This window comes from Schistocerca gregaria, chromosome 1, assembly GCF_023897955.1.
Source record: "Schistocerca gregaria isolate iqSchGreg1 chromosome 1, iqSchGreg1.2, whole genome shotgun sequence".
In the NCBI taxonomy this organism is placed as follows: Eukaryota; Metazoa; Arthropoda; class Insecta; order Orthoptera; family Acrididae; genus Schistocerca; species Schistocerca gregaria.
Genome location: NC_064920.1, coordinates 11614817 through 11634080, shown reverse-complemented (window position 1 = coordinate 11634080; position 19264 = coordinate 11614817). Strand labels below are relative to the sequence as shown.

The following is a 19264-nucleotide window of genomic DNA, read 5'->3' as shown; positions in this document are numbered from 1 at the left end:
TATAATTTGTGGAGTACTCGTTGCTCCTTAGAAGCCTTTCCAGGTGTTTCATTTCTTGTCTGAGGCGCTGCGGCTAACATATTTGTCCTGCTCTCGTTAAAAGCGTATTAATCATGCCTCTTTTATGGCTCGTGTGGTGGTTTGGTGTTTGTGCAGGTATCGGTCCGTGTGTGTTGGATTTTTTTACACGCTGTGTCCCAGGTTTTCGCCGGCCCTTGTGACCAGCACATCTAGAAATGGCAGTTTCTTGTCCTTTTCTACTTCTATGTTGGCATGGAGGCTGTTCAAGTGTCTTAGGAAGTCACCATGGCTCCACACCATGAAAGTTTCATCGACGTACCTGTACCACACCTTAGGTTTGCAAGTCGCCAAGTCCAGTACCTGTGCTTCGAATTGTTCCATGAAAAAGTTGGCCACCACTGGACTAAGAGGACTACCCATGGCGACGCCTTCCAGCTGTTCATAGAAATCGCCATTCCACGTGAATAGCTTCTGGTGAGACATGCATGGAAGAGCTTTTTGATGTCTTGCAGGGAAAATGGAACCGATGTGCTCTAGAGTGTCACTGAGTGGCACTTTCCTAAACAACGAAACAACCTCAAAGTTGACAGAGATGTCGTTTGGTGCAAGTTTGTTTCTTCAGCTTCTCGATGAAATGCCCTGAGTCCTTTATGTATGTGTCGGTCTTCCCCACATGTGGCTGGAGCAGAGGGGCCAAGTGTTTTGCCAGTTTATATATCGGTGAGCCAGGAGTGCTAATGATTTGTCTCAGTGGAACGTTGTTCTTATGGATCTTGGGTAATCCATACAGCCGAGGTGGTAGGGCTGTATAATGCAGCACAAATAATGGTGAGATATTCAGAAGTTGACAGTATATGCAGCTTGTGCAGATAGCTTGCCATTAGAAAATTATATTTATTGAGTGTGGAAGTGTGTATGAACATACTATTAGAGGATTGTACCCGCTTCTTTTCTCATGTGGCAGGCCTTCTTGGAAGTCATCACACTATAGTTTGCAGTCCCAGAACACAATGGGCCAATGACGCTATAATGCGCACTGTGGCAACTTGGTGACTGTAGTTTCTGCCATAGGTCTGGGAACTTTTTTGCCACATGCCACTTGACTACCTAACAGCAAGATAAGTAGTGTCTCCATCACACTTGTCCTATCTTGCAGGCAGGAAATTATGAGGATTGATCGTGCACTTGCAATGTTGTTCACTTTGTGGCGTGTCGCTCAAGCTTAACTTTGCTATGTGTGTGAGTAATATCTGGTGTACTGCTGACTGTAACCTGCTGCATAACTGGAATGGGGCTCTGTTTGTAACTGTATAAAACAGTATAAAATTTAAGATACAATGCGTAAAATAAGTTTGATGGAAAGTTTTTTATTGCACTTGAATATCATGGAGAATACATTACAATGAAACTTTTTCTGTACAGATGCTATTTGTGGTTGTAATGGTCTGTCTGTGAAGAGTGTGTATAGCAACTTATACTTTTAGTGAAAATAAGTTCCATTTTCGAAAAGCCACCCCTTCTTGCGTGTGAGTGTGTGTGTGTGTGTGTGAGAGGAAAATGATCATATGTATTTATGTTGAGATACATTAGTCATGAATGACAGAACATCCAAAACATATTTTTTGTGTCCCTTGTTGAATTACATTTTAACTTTTACAGTTGTTGGAATTATTTGATTCCGAAGATCCTAGAGAGAGAGACTTTCTGAAGACAACTTTGCATAGAATTTATGGAAAATTTCTTGGACTTCGCTCATACATAAGGAAGCAAATAAACAACATATTTTACAGGTAAAAGAAAGATTGTCCTTATGAGACAACCATGTTCTACCTCATTAAAATTCTTTGTCGTTACATATATTTTCTGTAGATTCTTAAGTTTGGAGGACTGTTTCATTTATATTGTTGAAAGAAATTACTTTCTTCATCTCTTGCATGGTGCAATGCAAACTTCTTAGTAAATTGTGAATTCATGTTTGATCTGATTGAAAGGTTTGTTAAATTATTTGTGCAAGGCAAACATTGATCACTTTAGGATTTTCCTGTTCGTGAAAAGGATGTTGTCTATGCAGTAAAAATATTTTCCTTAACACCTTTATGGATTAAAGTAAATACAAAATGTAGTTTTGAAAGCCGTTTGTTGTTTATATTTGAAGATATTCTTATGGTGGATTGTAGTGAGGGAAAAAGTATGCATTTTGCACTTGAAGATATTTTTTATCTTCTATATGTTGTTTTCTTTTGCTTCTAATGTAGAGTCCTGTTTTCTTTCCATCGGTTCTACTATCTGCGTAGTTTGTTTTGCCGGGACCATCGCAGACCTCTTTGTGCATTTTGACCCAAGTCTGATAATGGGGAAGGCCTATTTTCACTTTCTACATCTCTGAAGCAAAAATTTCAGAATTGGTGTGTTGAAACAATTAGCTGCATGAAAGGAAAATTCAGTTGGGAAAAAGTAATAAATTATAAGATAGAATGGTTGGCCAGTACTTACCGATAGGAGGTGAATTTTATAGGACTGCTAATATACACACACAGCAATGATTGTAAGAATAAAAAGAACACCTTAACTCTCTTTTGGCACTAATAGTTCGTTTGTTGGAGAAGAGAGAGTGGAATATGTTGGGGAAGGCTAAAAAGAAATTATGAGGAGAGATTAAGAGGGGGGGGGGGGCGGGGGGGGGGGGGGGGAGAGGGAGGTGGTCAGAGATGGTACATTGGTAAGCACGGAACCAGCTTCAATTCAGAAAATAAGGGCAGAGTGGAAAGTAGTGTTACTAGCGGAGCCGTGGTCATGTTATCAGGAGGTGGAGCAAAGAGTGGGGTGAGTGATCCTGTGAAGGGCCGGGCCACTAATGAAACATCATTTATTGGCGAAAGTTTTAAAATCACTCTGCCTTCTTCACAACTCTGTCTAGCAGTGACTGTGCGGAGTCTGTGCCGCTTGAAAATGAGATATGGCACATCGGTGCCTGCCAAGGAACTTGACGAGTGCGGGCCTTGACGTTGCCTGTGATCAGTGCTGCGGCCCCTAGGAGGTTGCGCATCACTGCAGCCTGGCACAGCACATTTGCCAGAGCCTCAGCTCTCTCGACAAGTAAAGCTGCACTTAGGATCATTTTCAGTGTACTAGGTATCCTTGCAGTCAATTGATGACATGAAGGCAAAAGATCCAACAGCTACACGAAGGCAGGCCTGGATGGCGGTCCCTGTGTACAGCGAGTAAGGCGGTACTTGTGCCAGCCTAGCACCAGTGACACGTGTGCCCTGCACCAGAGTTTAATACCTTGCAACAGGCAGATCGGTTCCTCATCTGTGGAAGGCTGGTCTGGCTCCCATCCTTAGTCACAGTTGTGACCAGCTGGACTGCGGCTTGTGAATGACAAGTTAGTTCCATGGCCATACGGCTTTGGCCTGTATGCAGTGGACATTTTGAGACTTTGTAGCTACAAACAGGCCTGACTTTATCCACATGTCAATTCATAAATCAGTCAAGAAAATAAGGAGAGTATTTTTGCTAGGAAGAGCAGATAAGCACTGATTGTATCCCACTTAGACAATGAGTGGACATCATTTAGTTCCAGTGTGTTAGAAGTAGAGTAATTATGGGTAAAGTTTAAATGGAATGTTAATCACACCTTGGAGAAGTATGTGACAAGTAATTGTGGCTTAATAAAAATGTGGATCAAAACTGAAAAAACTACAAAAAGGTGGGAATTTAAGGAGATGGGACCTGGATAAACTGAAAGAACCAGAGGTTGTACAGAGTTTCAGGGAGAGCATAAGGGAGCAATTGACAGGAATGGGGGAAAGAAATACAGTAGAAGAAGAATGGGTAGCTTTGAGGGAGGAAGTAGTGAAGGCAGCAGAGAATCAAGTAGGTAAAAAGACGAGGGCTAGTAGAAATCCTTGGGTGACAGAAGAAATATTGAATTTAATTGATGAAAGGAGAAAATATAAAAATGCAGTAAATGAAGCAGGCAAAAAGGAATACAGGCGTCTCAAAAATGAGATCGACAGGAAGTGCAAAATGGCTAAGCAGGGATGGCTAGAGGACAAATGTAAGGATGTAGAGGCTTACCTCACTAGGGGTAAGATAGATACTGCCTACAGGAAAATTAAAGAGACATTTGGAGAAAAGAGAACCACTTGTATGAACATCAAGAGCTCAGATGGAAACACAGTTCTAAGCAAAGAAAATAAAGCAGAAAGGTGGAAGGAGTATATAGAGGGTCTATACAAGGGCAATGTACTTGAGGACAATATTATCGAATTGGAAGAGGATGTAGATGAAGATGAAATGGGAGATACGATACTGCGTGAAGAGTTTGACTGAGCACTGAAAGACCTGAGTTGAAACAAGGCCCCCGGAGTAGACAACATTCTATTGGAACTACTGACGGCCTCGGGAGAGCCAGTTCTTACAAAACTCTACCATCTGGTGAGCAAGATGTATGAGACAGGCGAAATACCCTCAGACTTCAAGAAGAATATAATAATTCCAATCCCAAAGAATGCAGGTGTTGACAGATGTGAAAATTACCGAACTATCAGTTTAATAAGTCACAGCTCCAAAATACTAACATGAATTCTTTACAGACAAATGGAAAAACTAGTAGAAAGTGACCTCGGGGAAGATCAGTTTGGTTTCCGTAGAAATGTTGGAACACGTGAGGCAATACTGACCCTACGACTTATCTTAGAAGAAAGATTAAGGAAAGGCAAACCTACATTTCTAGCATTTGTAGACTTAGAGAAAGCTTTTGACAATGTTGACTAGAATACTCTCCTTCAAATTCTGTAGGTGGCAGGGGTAAAATGCAGGGAGCGAAAGGCTATTTACAATTTGTACAGAAACCAGATGGCAGTTATAAGAGTAAAGGGACATGAAAGGGAAGCAGTGGTTGGGAAGGGAGTGAGACAGGGTTGTAGTCTCTCCCCGATGTTATTCAATCTGTATATTGAGCAAGCAGTAAAGGAAACAAAAGAAAAATTTGGAGTAGGTATTAAAATTCATGGAGACGTAGTAAAAAGTTTGAGGTTCGCCGATGACATTGTGATTCTGTTAGACGGCAAAGGACTTGGAAGAGCAATTGAACGGAATGGACAGTGTCTTGAAAGGAGGATATAAAATGAACATCAACAAAAGCAAAACGAGGATAATGGAATGTAGTCGAATTAAGTCGGGTGATGCTGAGGGAATTAGATTAGGAAATGAGACAAAGTAGTAAAGGAGTTTTGCTATTTGGGGAGCAAAATAACTGAGGATGGTCGAAGTAGAGAGGATATAAAATGTAGACTGGCAATGGCAAGGAAAAGGGTTCCTGAACAAGAGAAATTTGTTAACATCGAGTATAGGTTTAAGTGTCAGGAAGTCATTTCTGAAAGTATTTGTATGGAGTGTAGCCATGTATGGAAGTGAAACATGGACAATAAATAGTTTGGACAAGAAGAGAATAGAAGCATTCGAAATGTGGTGCTACAGAAGAACGCTGAAGACGAGATTGGTAGATCACACTAATGATGAGGTATGGAGTAGAATTGAGGAGTAGTTTGTGGCACAACTTGACTAGAAGAAGGGATCGGTTGGTAGGACATGTTCTGAGGCATCAAGGGATCACCAATTTAGTATTTGAGGGCACCGTGGAGGGTAAAAATCGTAGAGGGAGACCAAGAGATGAATACAGTAAGCAGATCCAGAAGGACGTAGGTTGCAGTAGGTACTGGGAGATGAAGCAGCTTGCAGAGGATAGAGTAGCATGGAGAGCTGCATCAAAGCAGTCTCAGGACTGAAAACCACAACAACAAAAAAAAAAAAAAAAAAAAGCTCTGTGGAAGCGAAGACTGTTGCACTCACGATTCAAAAGAGAACACGCAAATGATGACAGGAAAAAGTTAATAGAAATTCGTGTGGCTGTAAAAAGGTAGGTGCATCTACCACCATCATACCTTAGTAAAAAACACCTTGCTGAGAACCTGAGAAAATTCTGGTCCTATATAAAATTATCAGGTTGTAACATCCTATCCGGTAACTCGTTGACCAGTCTGGTGTGGTTGTAGAAGATAGTAAAAGGAAAGATGTTTTAAATTTCACACTTAAGAAATCATTCATGCAGGAAGATCATAGAAATGTACCGTCATTTGCCCATCGCATAGAGTCTTGTATGGCAGACATAGTAATAGGCATTCCTGGTGTAGAGAAGCAACTGAAAGAGTTGCTACAAAAAAGTCCCAGGTCCGAAGGGAATCCTAGTTGGGTTTTACAGAGAGTACTGTACTGCATTAGTCTCTTACCTAGCTTTCATTTATTGTGAATCTCGTGCCTAGCACAAAGTCCCAAGTGAGTAGAAAAAAGTGCAGGCAACTACTTTGTATGAGAACGGGCCTGCAAAATAAGACCAGTATCCTTAACATCAGTTTGTTGCAGAATTCTTGAACATATACGCACTTCATATATAATAAATTTCCTTGTGAGGGAAAAGTTTATGTCCATGAATCAGCATAGTTACAGAAAAATGCTGTTATTGTTGCCTCTTGTTAAATGTTGGTCATAATCAAGAAACATGGCTATGGTTTTGTAAAAGAACCAGATGAATTCATTTGGAAAAGCAGTTAAGCTGTTGCAGAAAGTGAAGGAATATTACTACTCCATGAGTCCAGGCATCAGAGATGTCCATTATAAACCTGTACCAGCTTCTGGGCCTTGGGGAGTACATGAAATGATTGATGCAAGGTGGGACCATCCTGATTACCATAGCAGACCCCCCCTCCCCCCGTCTTCTCATATTTGTTTTTAGTTCTGACTCTCAAAAGTGAAATAGCTATGGGCAAGGATGAAATTGGTCTGGGGTGGCAGTAAATGATACTTTATGAAAATTTTCACGTGGCCATTGGGCTGGAAGGCGATGTGTCTGTGGGATGTTTGTGTCAGCTTAGGATAAGGAATTTTATGGAAGCAATTTTGGGAATCCCTGTGAGAGGTGTCCAGACTTTTCAGAGCTGTTTGCATGAAAAGAATGGGGTTATTTAGAGCAATTTTTGTAAGATTATGAGAAACGTCTGAAACTAGTAGCCTTATGTCATGGTAGAAATACTTTATTTTTCCATTACACATTTCGAGTCGCAAAGCAACTCTTCATCAGATGTTATACATTATTTGTTTGTAGTGCTGTTGTAGTTGATGTGGAGCTGTGGTTGCCTGGCCAGGTATTCCTCACTGTCAAAGAGTACCTGTCCACAGGGAGAATGATGATAAAAATAGTTTTCTTTCAGGTAGCAGATATACAAGGACAGGGCTCGTGTAAGGCTTAAAGGTTTGCTGGTGTTTTTCAGAAAGGATTGAGAGAAATTGCTGCAAGTGAGAAATTCCTGGTATGCTTTTCTGTCATTTTTGTTCTCCCTCTCTTTTCGAATTCTTGTTGCACATCTTTTTCATCATTTGGTGATAGCCTTACGTCAGGAATTTTTCTTTAATCGTCGGCAGGCTTTTTCCCCCAATTAGTGATCCTGTTTCAATGTTTAGGGCCTTTTTTTGTTTCTTCATAAATCTTTGTGTGAGTCCAACAATAGTTTATGTTTACTTGGTGCTTTGTTATTTATTTGGTGAACTGTTTTCTGTATTTGGTAATTATTTTTATTTGGTTTAATGTTTTCAGTAAGTTAAGCAATCCCCTCCTTCTTTGATGGCTGCCTTTTTTGCTTGTTTAATCACCTTTCTTCTTCATAGAGAATTTTTTTTTATTTAGATGCCTTTCCTCTTTGTTTCATGATTCTAATATTGTTTAATTATGAGTTTTCGTTTTGAGCAATAGGCTGTTTGTTTATTTTCTCTCTCTGTTTGACAGTCATTTTTGCTCGTATATCAGCAACATTACTTATTTGGCTACTGCTTTTCTTCATTTAGCTATTTCCTCACAGTATTATCCTTGTTTTTCAGTGATTTTTGGCAGTATAGTTAATGACAATCCCCCCCCCCCCCCCCCCCCCTGCTCTCTCTGGGTAGAACTTTAAACCAGTTAGACTTTCAGCTTATACATGAACAGTTTTGACCCTCAATGCTGTTATCAGATGTTACTAGAATCTATTCAGGTGTGAGGCAAATTCAGTCCCTTTTCTTATTTTCTGTGCATTCTTTCAGCACCTTGTTTGTCATTACACTGATATCTTTCTCCTTGCTCAAATGTCCCCCCCGTCCCCCCCCCCCCCCCCCATCCCTTTTACAGGTGCAAGAGCTCAAGCCCCTCTCTTTATATTTTTAGTGTTCACACCATGTCTGGTAACCATGTACCTGGGTACCTACATTCCTTGTGCAGATTTGCTCTCACTCTATTGAATCAACAACCTTTTGGTATTACTCTGACACATTATTAAAAGTCTCCATCTCTAGTTGCAACCCTTCTGTCAATCCATCCTTAAATTCCAGTCTGGTCAATGCTTGCTTAGCATTTGCCAGTGTGTTAACAAACACCTCAGAAGAGATGTTTCTCTCCCAATCTTCCACAACTACTATCTACAGTAATGCCTTTAATCCCCAAGCCCCCTCCAAGCCAACAAGCCCAACCTCAACTCTTTGCTTACTTCCCAATCCCAGAACACATGCCACCTAAACCTAACCATAACCCTAATCAAGACCCAACACTTCACAGAACTGACCGTTATATACTTATACTCTCGTGCAGGTCCCTCTCCAATCCTGAGACACATACATTCTTTCCAATTGTAGTGTTATGTGGCTGATTCCATTAAGACATTATTTGGTTCCATGAAACTGAATGACTCATTTATATAAAAATTAGTGATTTAGAGTTTTGACCACCACACAAATAAATTTCTGTGTTTGGTCACACTCACTGTCCAGATTTGACCTCGACTGGAAATACAGCTTCACCGACTAACTGCATCCTGAGACTAAAAGATCAAACATCGATCCTTGTCTTAAATAGTTACAACGCAGATCCAAAGGACTCCACGTCTCTTTCCCAAATTGTCTGCTCCCGGCATTCCAGGAATTCCCAGTTACTGACATTACCACTCCAATTGTTCCTGAAAATATTACCAAACCCCCAGACCTTAATCGAGCTGAGTCCGTATTTATCAGTTACCTGAAGGTGGGTCACTCTCTTGATGACATTTGTGGTCTCGACTTGTAGTGAAATAGTATTCCTCCACTTAAATGCAACAACTCAACTCCTTTCTCCAAAACTAAAGTGAGACTCCTTGGTGTCGATCTCAATCTCACTGAAGCCCACATCCTTCTCTTCCACATTGGACACTCATTTCTCTGGAGCCTAGGCATCTGCAGCAAATGCATCTGCTCCACCACAAAATCCCTCAATACTGACAACCTCTCCTAGGCTTTCCTCTTTTGCAAATATCCCAGAGCTCGTATTTGCAAACTAATATCCCAGCAGTATCCTGTGTTCTCCCTCCTCCTAATACATTTCCCACTTTTTTTAAAAAAAAAAAAAACAACCTGAGTCTCCTCCTTCATAAGCCAGTACCTCTGGGACTCAAATGCCTCAATACTTCCCTCAGCCAAGGCCATGAACTTTGCAACAGTCAGTATGTAGTAGCTGAATGTGCTCCACAACACAAGTGAGTATACCTGGGTGCTAGTTACACTTCGTGGGCGACTCGCATACTCACATCCGATACCGGCTTCCGTGAACTTCGTAAATGGGAACCCGTCCTCACCCGTCTATTTTTCAGCATACCAGGCCACACCTACACACCTCTCCCTGCAGCTCACAGGTCCGAAAGCTAGGCTACTGTCATCACTTTTACTACGATACGTGTGTATCAGTGGAGCTAAACATTTGCCTCAGGAGGTAGTGACCAGCGAATCTGTCTAGTGATTTTCCCCCCCCCCCCTCCACTCACTTGAATTTTCTTCAATTACAATATTGATCCTAAGAGGGTGAGATAATGTGTCTTGGTCTGATGATGAAATGGTATGTTTTAAGTCAAAATTAACCTGTGTCCTCATTGCCAAAGAATGTTTGTGGAAAAGCTTGGTGAAATAGACTTTTTTCTTCTTTTCAGTCAGGGTTTCTTGCATATTTTTTTGCCCTGTTGGATTCAAGTAGTACTTGCACAGTGTTGCCACAAGTTATGGAAATCGGGGAATTTCAAATGGTGTCAGGTAAACTAAAGAAATATCAGGGAAATTTGGAAAAAAAAACACTGGAAAGATCTTGCTTTTGGCTCAGTAGATGAAAGGGTTTGTTTAATGAGATGTGATGCACCGTCGCTGGCTGGGTGCAGCTGAGTACATGCGCTGCTTCCCTACTCCCTCGTTCTTACTGCTTCTCCCCTTGCTGCCACTGCCCTCAGCTTGCAGTCAGTGCTGCCACCACTTCTTGCTGCTTGCCTGGCAGCTGCTGACGAGAGGCAGGGAGGCGTGGGGAGTGGTTTGCTTGGATCTGATTCTCGGAGATTGTGTGAGGCAGTTGGTGCTTATATTCAGCAGTTATCATCACTTTTTCAGTGTTTCCAACATCCGTGAATAATGGGAGGAGTTTTCTCTTTCACTGTGTGCTTAATTCTTTGCATATATTAAGGTTAAACTTATGCCTTGTCTCTGTATGTTCTGCTTGTCTACATTTTTGATGCTTCAAGCCGAGAAGTTTCAAACTGTTGTCAAATTTTGATCAACGTCATACACGGAGTCTGGTCTTCTTTTATACCACTGGAGTGTTGAGAACTTCTTGTATACGTTTAACACCAGGTAAGATCATCCACGGTGTTCAAAGTAAGTTTAATATGGTTCTCAGTATAGGAATCTCTTTTTAAATATTTGTATATTGATGTGTTATTGGTATTGCAGAATCACTGGAAAGTGGTTTCCATGCCAAAAATACCGTGTAATAAATCAGAGAGGTGTCCTTCACACTGTTAACCAGACAGGCACTGTCTTCAATGGGTGCATTTGTTTAAAATATTTTGTTAATTTGGTTATTGCTAATTATAAATTCCCTACAGACGTGTAATAAATGATCCAAATGAGAACCTAAAAATTGGGGATGGAGGCAATTGAAAGAACTTTGATAGTAAGTTGAGAGGGTGGGGGAGGAAGAGGGGGGGGGAGGAGCAGCATGGGTAGGAATGTTTTAATGGCCACAACTTTTTTGACATATTTCTTTTGGCATGAAAATTGACAGAATGAAATTTGAAGAATAATGTCTCTTTGTAATGATCTGACACAAGCACCTATCTATAAATTGTGTGACAAAATTTTTGTATCATCTTAGCATGTCAGTCATTAATGGAAAAAATTGATTGTGTGTTAATTTAAGTGTTGACAAATAAAGGCTCACTAAAACATAGTTGTAGATTACAGCAAGTGGACCTTCCATTATCCACTGGATATTTTCAACAAATGTAGTAACTTAAGAACAGTTTCCAGTGTGCATCGTAGGGTGTCAAATGCATCACATATCAATAAAAACTATTTTGCTAACGAGTGTGTGTTTTGTCTAGGAATGAAGTAAATTTGCAGTACTGTAATTGTAAATAGCCCAGCTTATTGGTATGATCTAGGGCATATCTGTTAATACAATAGCTGTCTGGACTGAAAGTATGCCTGTAAATCAAGGTGAATGACTTGTACCCCTGCTGTGATTACCATGTTTACAGATACTTACAGGCAGATGTAGGACAAAATTGCGAAAAAATTCTAATTTTTTTAATTGCATAATTGATTAGAATGATTCTTTAAGAAAAATTTAATACAGTTTCACAATCGAATTTTGGCCTGAAATACATTTTAAAAGTTTGTATTGGTGTCTGTGCCTGCCTTATCCTGTCTTTCTATGCTGTGATCAACTCCTGTATGCTAGAAATTTTGTGTGTGTTAATTTTCCATTCACACAATCAAAACAGACACTGGATGAATCTAGAAGGCTGTGAGAGAGATTATCTTTGCTTGTTCCTTTGTTGACAGCTTGGCTTCTTGTACGTGCTAGAAACTTATTTCAGTTTCTAGTTTTGCACATGTCAACCTGGTTTGTTCGAAATGTCATAAAGTGGATACATATTCAAAAAAGGTGAGGGAGTGTCAAATTTCATATGTAAAAGATACAGGAAATTTAAATAAGAGTTTAAATTTACTGCTCCAAAGTGTGAAGAACAAATTTTGGCAACGTCACTGAGTTCACTGAATAAGAAAATTAGTGAAAGAGTTGGTGATGGTGTGTACAGTGCCAAAGATGAATTTTTCAGTAGGTAACTGACTTAGAAATACTGGCCCATATGATTAACATTTCATGTCCACATGGTAACTATGGGTCAAAGAGCATTCGAGGTGTAGGCAGAGAAAGCACAAATTTGTTTTGTGGCCTGCAACAGTGACACTAGATTCAGTGATTACAAAGAACATTCATGAGTGCTCCTGAAGTTGAGTGCAAGGACGACGTGAAAGCAGCTGTTGAGGAAGCTGTAGATATTAACATGGAAGGGGACAAAGGACACTGTGTAGTAAAGACAGATCTGTGTGTCTCTTGTGATGGAACCTGGATGAAGAGGGGCCATACATCACTTCATGGTGTATTATCTGTCATAACTTCGAAGTAAAGAGCAAAGATTGCTCTCAGAGCGACACAGGAAAGAACAACAGTGGCAGTGAAGAAGAAAGTGGCAGCAGGAATACAATAAAGTGTGCAGCAAGAATTACCAGGAGCCGAGTGGTGGGGTGGAAGCAGCTGGCATGAATTCCGAAGGTCAGTTGAACAATATGGTGTTAGGTGTGTGAAGTATCTAGGTGATGAAAATTACAGTGCTTTTAAGGCTGTTTCAGAGACCAATCGTAATGGTTGATAAACTAAAATTGAAAAACTGGAATGAGTGGATCACGTTCAAAAGCAAATGGGAGGTAGACTTCTCCAACTGCAGAAAGAAATGAAGTTTAAGAAATTGGAAGATGGAAAGCCACTGTGAGGTGTTAACAGACTTACAGGCAAGGAAACTGACAATTAGCAAATATATTATGGAAAAGCTATCAGGGATAACTTACATAATGTGAAAACAATTAAGTGAGCCATGTGGGGAAATATTCTTTAACATACTTTCCACAGATGATTATCCTCAACATTCCCTTTGTGACACATTGTGGTGCAAATATCTTAAAGCAGAAACCAGTGGAAAGCCATACACCCACAACATGGTTTGACACTTACTGTTTTAGGCATTATAAAACCAACTTTCAGGTACCTAGCCAATCTGCTTGAAAAAATTTGTACGTGGGAAAACACGTACAATCACCTTATGTGGAAGCATTGTCCAAAAACAGGAAATGTGCCCTCAATTGGTGCGAAGATAGGTGCATTCTGATGCCTATGTAGTGTTCAGCAGTGGGAATGTAGGTAGGATTAAGTTCCCTCAGAGACTAGGTTACCATCCATGTGCATTCATACTGAAGATATTCCGAAGCATTGGTGGAGTGTGACTGGACGAAGCTCGGGCAATAGAATAAAATATGCAAAAGTTGGCTAGGCAAAGAATGCAGGGGAGGAGAGTGCTCCAGGAAGGTGAGGAAAATAATAAAGATAGTGGATGTGGACAGTATTAGACACTAGAGGTATTGCAGTACTGTCAGAAATTTGAAGTAAAATATTTAAATGCAAATTGTTGTACCTAACTTTTTTGAGCTATAATGTACATTTACTCAGGAACTATAAAAGCTAACATCCTGAAATTTGATATAGTTCTTAAGAATAACTTGCTGAATAACCTGTGCTGCACTTTTCCATTATATTTTCTCGAGAAAAGTTCTCCTTTAAAATTCGAGGGAAAAAAGAATAGTCTCGGGTAATGCAAAATTGAAAAATTAATTTCAAAGCAATTATGCTCTTAAACAAAAATCTGTTCCACACATTTTATTAGCCTCTTATTCAGACGTAAACTGTGGTATTCCAGTTTTATTGCTTGATCAGTCTACGAGAAAATGTGTGTTATAGAAACAATGGTAATTAAAAATTCAAATCTTATAAAATATATGTTTGCACACAGTATCAAACAAAAATTGCACAGAATATGTTGTACATAATAGTCTCAAGTTTTACTATTTTAGCTGTAACTATTTTGGAGACATTTATATATCTAAGTGCAAGAGTGCATTTTGCCCTTTGTCTGTCCTTAACGGAAAAATTAGCAAAGGAAGGGCATTTCATTGGCATTTGTCTTTCTTTTCGTAACACAACCCTAAGCACAACTTGTGGTCATAAATACATTTCATATTTATCTTTTTCAGGTTTATTTATGAAACTGAGCATCATAATGGCATTGCAGAGTTGCTTGAAATATTGGGGAGGTAAGTCTCAAAATATTTGTAGGTGAGGAGGAACAAAATCATAATATCCCAGTTTCTGAATTTACAGTGGAGTTGATGGTATCAGAAGTACTATTTCTAGGACAGTAGACATTACTGTACCAGTAATTTAGTCATCTGGAACATAGGCAAAATTGAAGTGGGCTGTGGAATCAGAGTGACCGTCACTTTTCTCAGGTCCCATGGTAAATCGTCTTATTTCAGTATGGGTAACATTATTTCATTCACATATAAGTAGCAAATTTGAAGTGGGCCACCATTGCTGCCATTGGAAAAAATAGTTGCTTTTGTAAAAGGGTGGCCTGATATCTGCCCAGAGTCAAAATCCAGATGGCCAACAGTCAAAGTCTGCACATGACACATCTGAAGAAGATACTGGGGGGAAACTGTAAAAATACTGTGAGGAAAAAATCACCACCCTGCCTGCAAACTCAGAAATTGGGAAATTGTCAGTTTCACAGAGAAGGCTAGAAAGATTATAAAATGTAAACATATGCACAAATGATAAGTTAAAGGTGCTTAAACTATCTCTAGGGGGTAGAAGCATTCGAAATGTTTGATGTCAATATGAGTCAGTTTCTTACATTAGAGAAAAGGAGAGAAGAGTGTCCAGAAACTGAATAAATTGAAGAAACACAATACCCCTTCTCTTATTTGTTATGAAAAATAAACATTAAGTGCAGTTAAGTAAATGTCTAAACAAAACATTTAGTTCAGTGTATGCAGTTGATAACTAAACACACAAATGGGCAGTTGCCATGTTGACATATGTTTCCAGAGTTTGCACAGTGTATTTTGTTCTTAATTGTGAATTCATATTTTGCTTGCTATTCTTTTGCAAGTAATCCACAACTTGAATTGAGGGCATGTGTTAAGGTGTGTGTGTGTGTGTGTGTGTGTGTGTGTGTGTGTGTGTGTGTGTGTGTGTGTGTTGCTCCGTCTCTACCTGCGTTACAGTTAGGCTGGCCCTGTACCATTGTACATGTTTTTTGGCTGGCTGGAACAGTTAGCCTATAGGAGTTCCTTGCCTTGCCTTGCCTTGCAGCTCATAAAATTGACTCAAGGTAGATTAAACTAATTTTTCAGTTTTTCTTGTGTTGTCTTCACAGAGAGTAGTATCGTCCAGAATTGTGACAGTGAAATACATGACTTAGAACTGTGTGTAAAATTTAGGTTCCAAGCAGATCTTATTGATATTCAGAATAAACAAAATATTGCACATTGATAAATGTTGTTGACATTCTTGTCAAAAGATAGCAAATATCTATATATTTAGTAATACGGGTATTGATTCAAAGGGTGCCTAGGAGTCAGCTGAAACTATGCAATACTGCAAAGTCATCCTATGTTTGTTAATTTACCTTTATTTTCTTGATGATAACGTCGTCAGTTGTTGTATGAATCAATGTTTACTGTTAGTTTAAAGTATCAATACGATCATCAGTTACATACTGTTACAATGTTTCCCCTAAACCCATTACTTGAACAATTTCCACCTTTGGTTATAAATAATTAATAAACCATAGCATCATTTGCAACTCAGTTGCCAGTCTTGCACTCATTATTTGCACCTTGTGTCATCTGTGCTTCTTATGTCAAACATTCTCTCTCCCTCCCCCCTGGTGCTCTGAAATACAGCAGATGGTCATACATACACCACCTGCAAACTCCCAAGGGTGGGGACAGTCACTTGTACAGTGCTTATGACAGCTGTACACCTGTTCCATTGTGATGAATGAATATCATACTTTTTTAGTGATTTGGAAGGAAGAATAACATCATTTGAATAAAATATGCATGGTAACAGTACATCACAGTATGGTAAAGTCTTCTTACATGCAGGTCATAGTTCACATTGTAAGTCATCAATTAAGAACTTGTTCATTAACTCTTTGAAGACAGACAGCTTAGAAGAATATCAAGCCTAAGAAACTGGCCACTGATGCTGGTATTTAAAGGGTTACTGGCACATATGTGTCTTCAAGACAAATATCTACTAAAAAAGGACAAATCATAAAGATTTCATATGTACTTTAGTTCTTCAATAGATTACAAATTGTAAAATAGTGACAAAGTACAACTATCCTCCCAAGGAAGAAGTGTGAGGTGAGTTAGTCAGTAGCTTCCTACTCATGTGCTTCCAAAATTTCTTGCTCATAACAACAAACATAATGTATTTGTAGCAGAACAGCAAACTCCAAAGTTTGCAAGTATACACACTAAATTACATCAATGAGATTGTATTGGCTCAGCCATTCATGACTGTAGCTGTTACATTCATTAATATTTCTTTTGAAATAATTCTAGAAATTGACAACAGAAAGTGACACCAGTCAAGTGACACACAGTGAGACTTCTCATATGAAATGAGCCCAATTTTTGAGTGATGAATAGCTCGCATGTCTAGAATCGCGGCCCCACCTCTACCTGGGCGCAGTCTTTTTAACACTAGTTGTGGCCCGGTCTATGCTTGGGCTTCGTTTCCAAAGTGTTAATGAAGTGAATAACAGACTTATCGTGGCATTCCATGTTGTATTGGTTGTGTTGCCTATTATGGGATCCATGTACACCACCTACTAAATCTTTCACTGACCTTTGAAAGAAGGAAAGTTGTCGGAGCTCAGGCATGGTTAACTGTTTGACTGTACTCATTAAAATTAAGTGGGAAAAAAATCAATTCTTGACAAAATAATATGATTGGATGGATAAAAAAAATCTACCCACGACACAGCGGCAGAACACACAGGTAAACGATGGTTGTAATTAGGCAAGCTTTTGGAGCCAGAGGCTCCTTCTTCAGGCAGAAGGGTTGAAAGGAAAGGAAGAGGGGTGAAGTAAAAGCTGTAGATTTCGGGAATGTAACACAGAACCATGGGTCAGAGGAGACGTACCACATGTGATGAGAAGGACACGCTGATTGTTGCGGACTCCATCAGATGAGATCTGAAAATCTGAGAGCTTAAAGGTGGAGACAGGTTATGTGCAAGACAGAGATTACTGCTTAAACAAAATGTATGAGTTAATAAGAGTGAAAATCTAAGAGCATTGTACGTAACAGAGGTGGGAGAGGGGCAGTGAAAAATAGATGGGCAAGACAATGAAAGATGTAGAAAACTAAAACGGAGTGAAGAAAAGAGTAGCTACTATGAAGAAACACTGAAACAGAAGAAATTAACGTAAACTAAGGCTAAGTGGGTGGTGAGAACCAAGGACACGTTGTACCACTTGTTCCTACCTCCGGAGTTCCCAGACATTGGGGTCTGGGGGAAGAACCCAGACGGCCTGTGTGGAGAAACAGGCACCACATTCCTGATTGTCATACTGTAGAGCATGCTCTGCAACAGGATATTGCATGTTGCCTGTGTATGCCCTCTGCTTGTGCCCATTCATCCTAATTGATAATTTGGTGGAAGCCATGCCGATGTAAAAGGCCAAATAGTCAAATTCTTGTTGGATTTCCAGCCGGATCAAACTTTCATCTGAACACAATATTTCAGCAGTCCACCTGGCCACCATCATCAGGTGAGAAAAGCTATGCTGCTCTCGCCGATAACTAATTCCACTTGCGAATGACAGCACCTTTATATGCATCGGAAGTACGACAGTGCATGCGCTAAATACGGTGCACACGCGCTCAATCATTCCTGCTGCCTCTGGGGCAAAAAGAATTGCAGCGCCTCCGGTTGAAAACGATATATTGTGACAAATGATTATTCATAGTCGGCTGATTCAGATGCCGTTTAATCTTCATATCTGATAAAACAGGATTTCACGTTTTACTTAGTGGGTATTCTTATCACGATTAATGTTATTATCTGCTAGTCTGTTTTCAACAGATTCTTTTAAAACACAATCCCAGTACCGCGAAGCATTTGCAACTAATTGCATCTCCTGCGGCCCTCTGTAAGGCGATGCTCAGCCACTGTAGATTTATCTGGTTGTAATAATCGTGTATGACGATGATGTTAAATACACATGTCGTTGACGGTACTAATAGGTTGGCCAGTGTAAATTTTCCCACTCACTGGGTATTTTGTAAATGCCAGACTTCCTCTAACCTAAATCATTTTTAACAGAGCCAAAAAATGCTCGTGGATGAAAAACACATCTGATCTCATATTTCTTCAAATGTCTACCTATCTTGGCAGACACATTCCCAGCATACGGAAGAAAAGCCACAGACCTAAAGGTGTCTTCAGAAGGTTCAGATAGACGTCCAAACTCAAAAGTACATAGAATTTGTCAGTTTGTATAGCCATTATTATTGAACATGTCCTGAAGATGTTGCAGCTCCTGCCGTAAATTCTCAGCGTACAAGATAGCAGATGCTTGTTTAACCAAGGGCCGAAGGACTCCTGTACGTTGAAAAGGTAGATGGCAACTGGTAGCATGTAAATACCTGTCAGTATGAATCGGCTTCCTGTAAACACTGTGTCCGAGAGTTCCATCTTCTTTAATATAAACTAGTACATACAAAAAAAGGTAACTTTCCCTCCTTTACTGTTCCTATCGTGAATTTGATGTTCGGATGAAGAAAATTGAAATGGTCCAATAACCGGTGCAGAGGGTCTATTCCATGTGGCCAAACGAGGAACATATCGTCGCCATATCTCAGAAAACGAGAAGTCTTCAAAAACAGATGTTTTCAGGGCCATATCCTCAAAGTCCTCCATAAAAAGATTAGTGACTATGGGGAATAAAGGACTCCCCATAGCCACACTGTTGGTTTGTTCTAAATATTTGTCATTAGATAAAAAATAGGTGGACGTCAGAATATAACGGCAGAGCTTCATTTCCATATCGAGTTTTTCATTAATTAAAATCAATGACTCTTAGAGAGGGACCCGAGTAAACAGTGACACCACATCAAAACTAACAAGTAAATTAGAGCGACCAAGACGAAGCAACTTTAAATGCTGAA

The 19264-nt window shown here is 39.8% G+C and overlaps 1 protein-coding gene across 4 annotated transcripts in view; it reads left to right on the top strand.

Moving 5' to 3' along the window:
* LOC126325221 (serine/threonine-protein phosphatase 2A 56 kDa regulatory subunit gamma isoform-like) overlaps positions 1-19264 on the top strand; it is a 317252-nt gene that overhangs the window by 245841 nt on the left and 52147 nt on the right. For all 4 annotated transcript variants that reach the window (XM_049995158.1, XM_049995168.1, XM_049995181.1 and 1 more), the window contains 2 exons: positions 1681-1811; positions 14266-14325. In XM_049995158.1, the coding sequence (XP_049851115.1) occupies positions 1681-1811; positions 14266-14325 (191 nt within the window). The remainder of the gene's footprint in view (positions 1-1680; positions 1812-14265; positions 14326-19264) is intronic.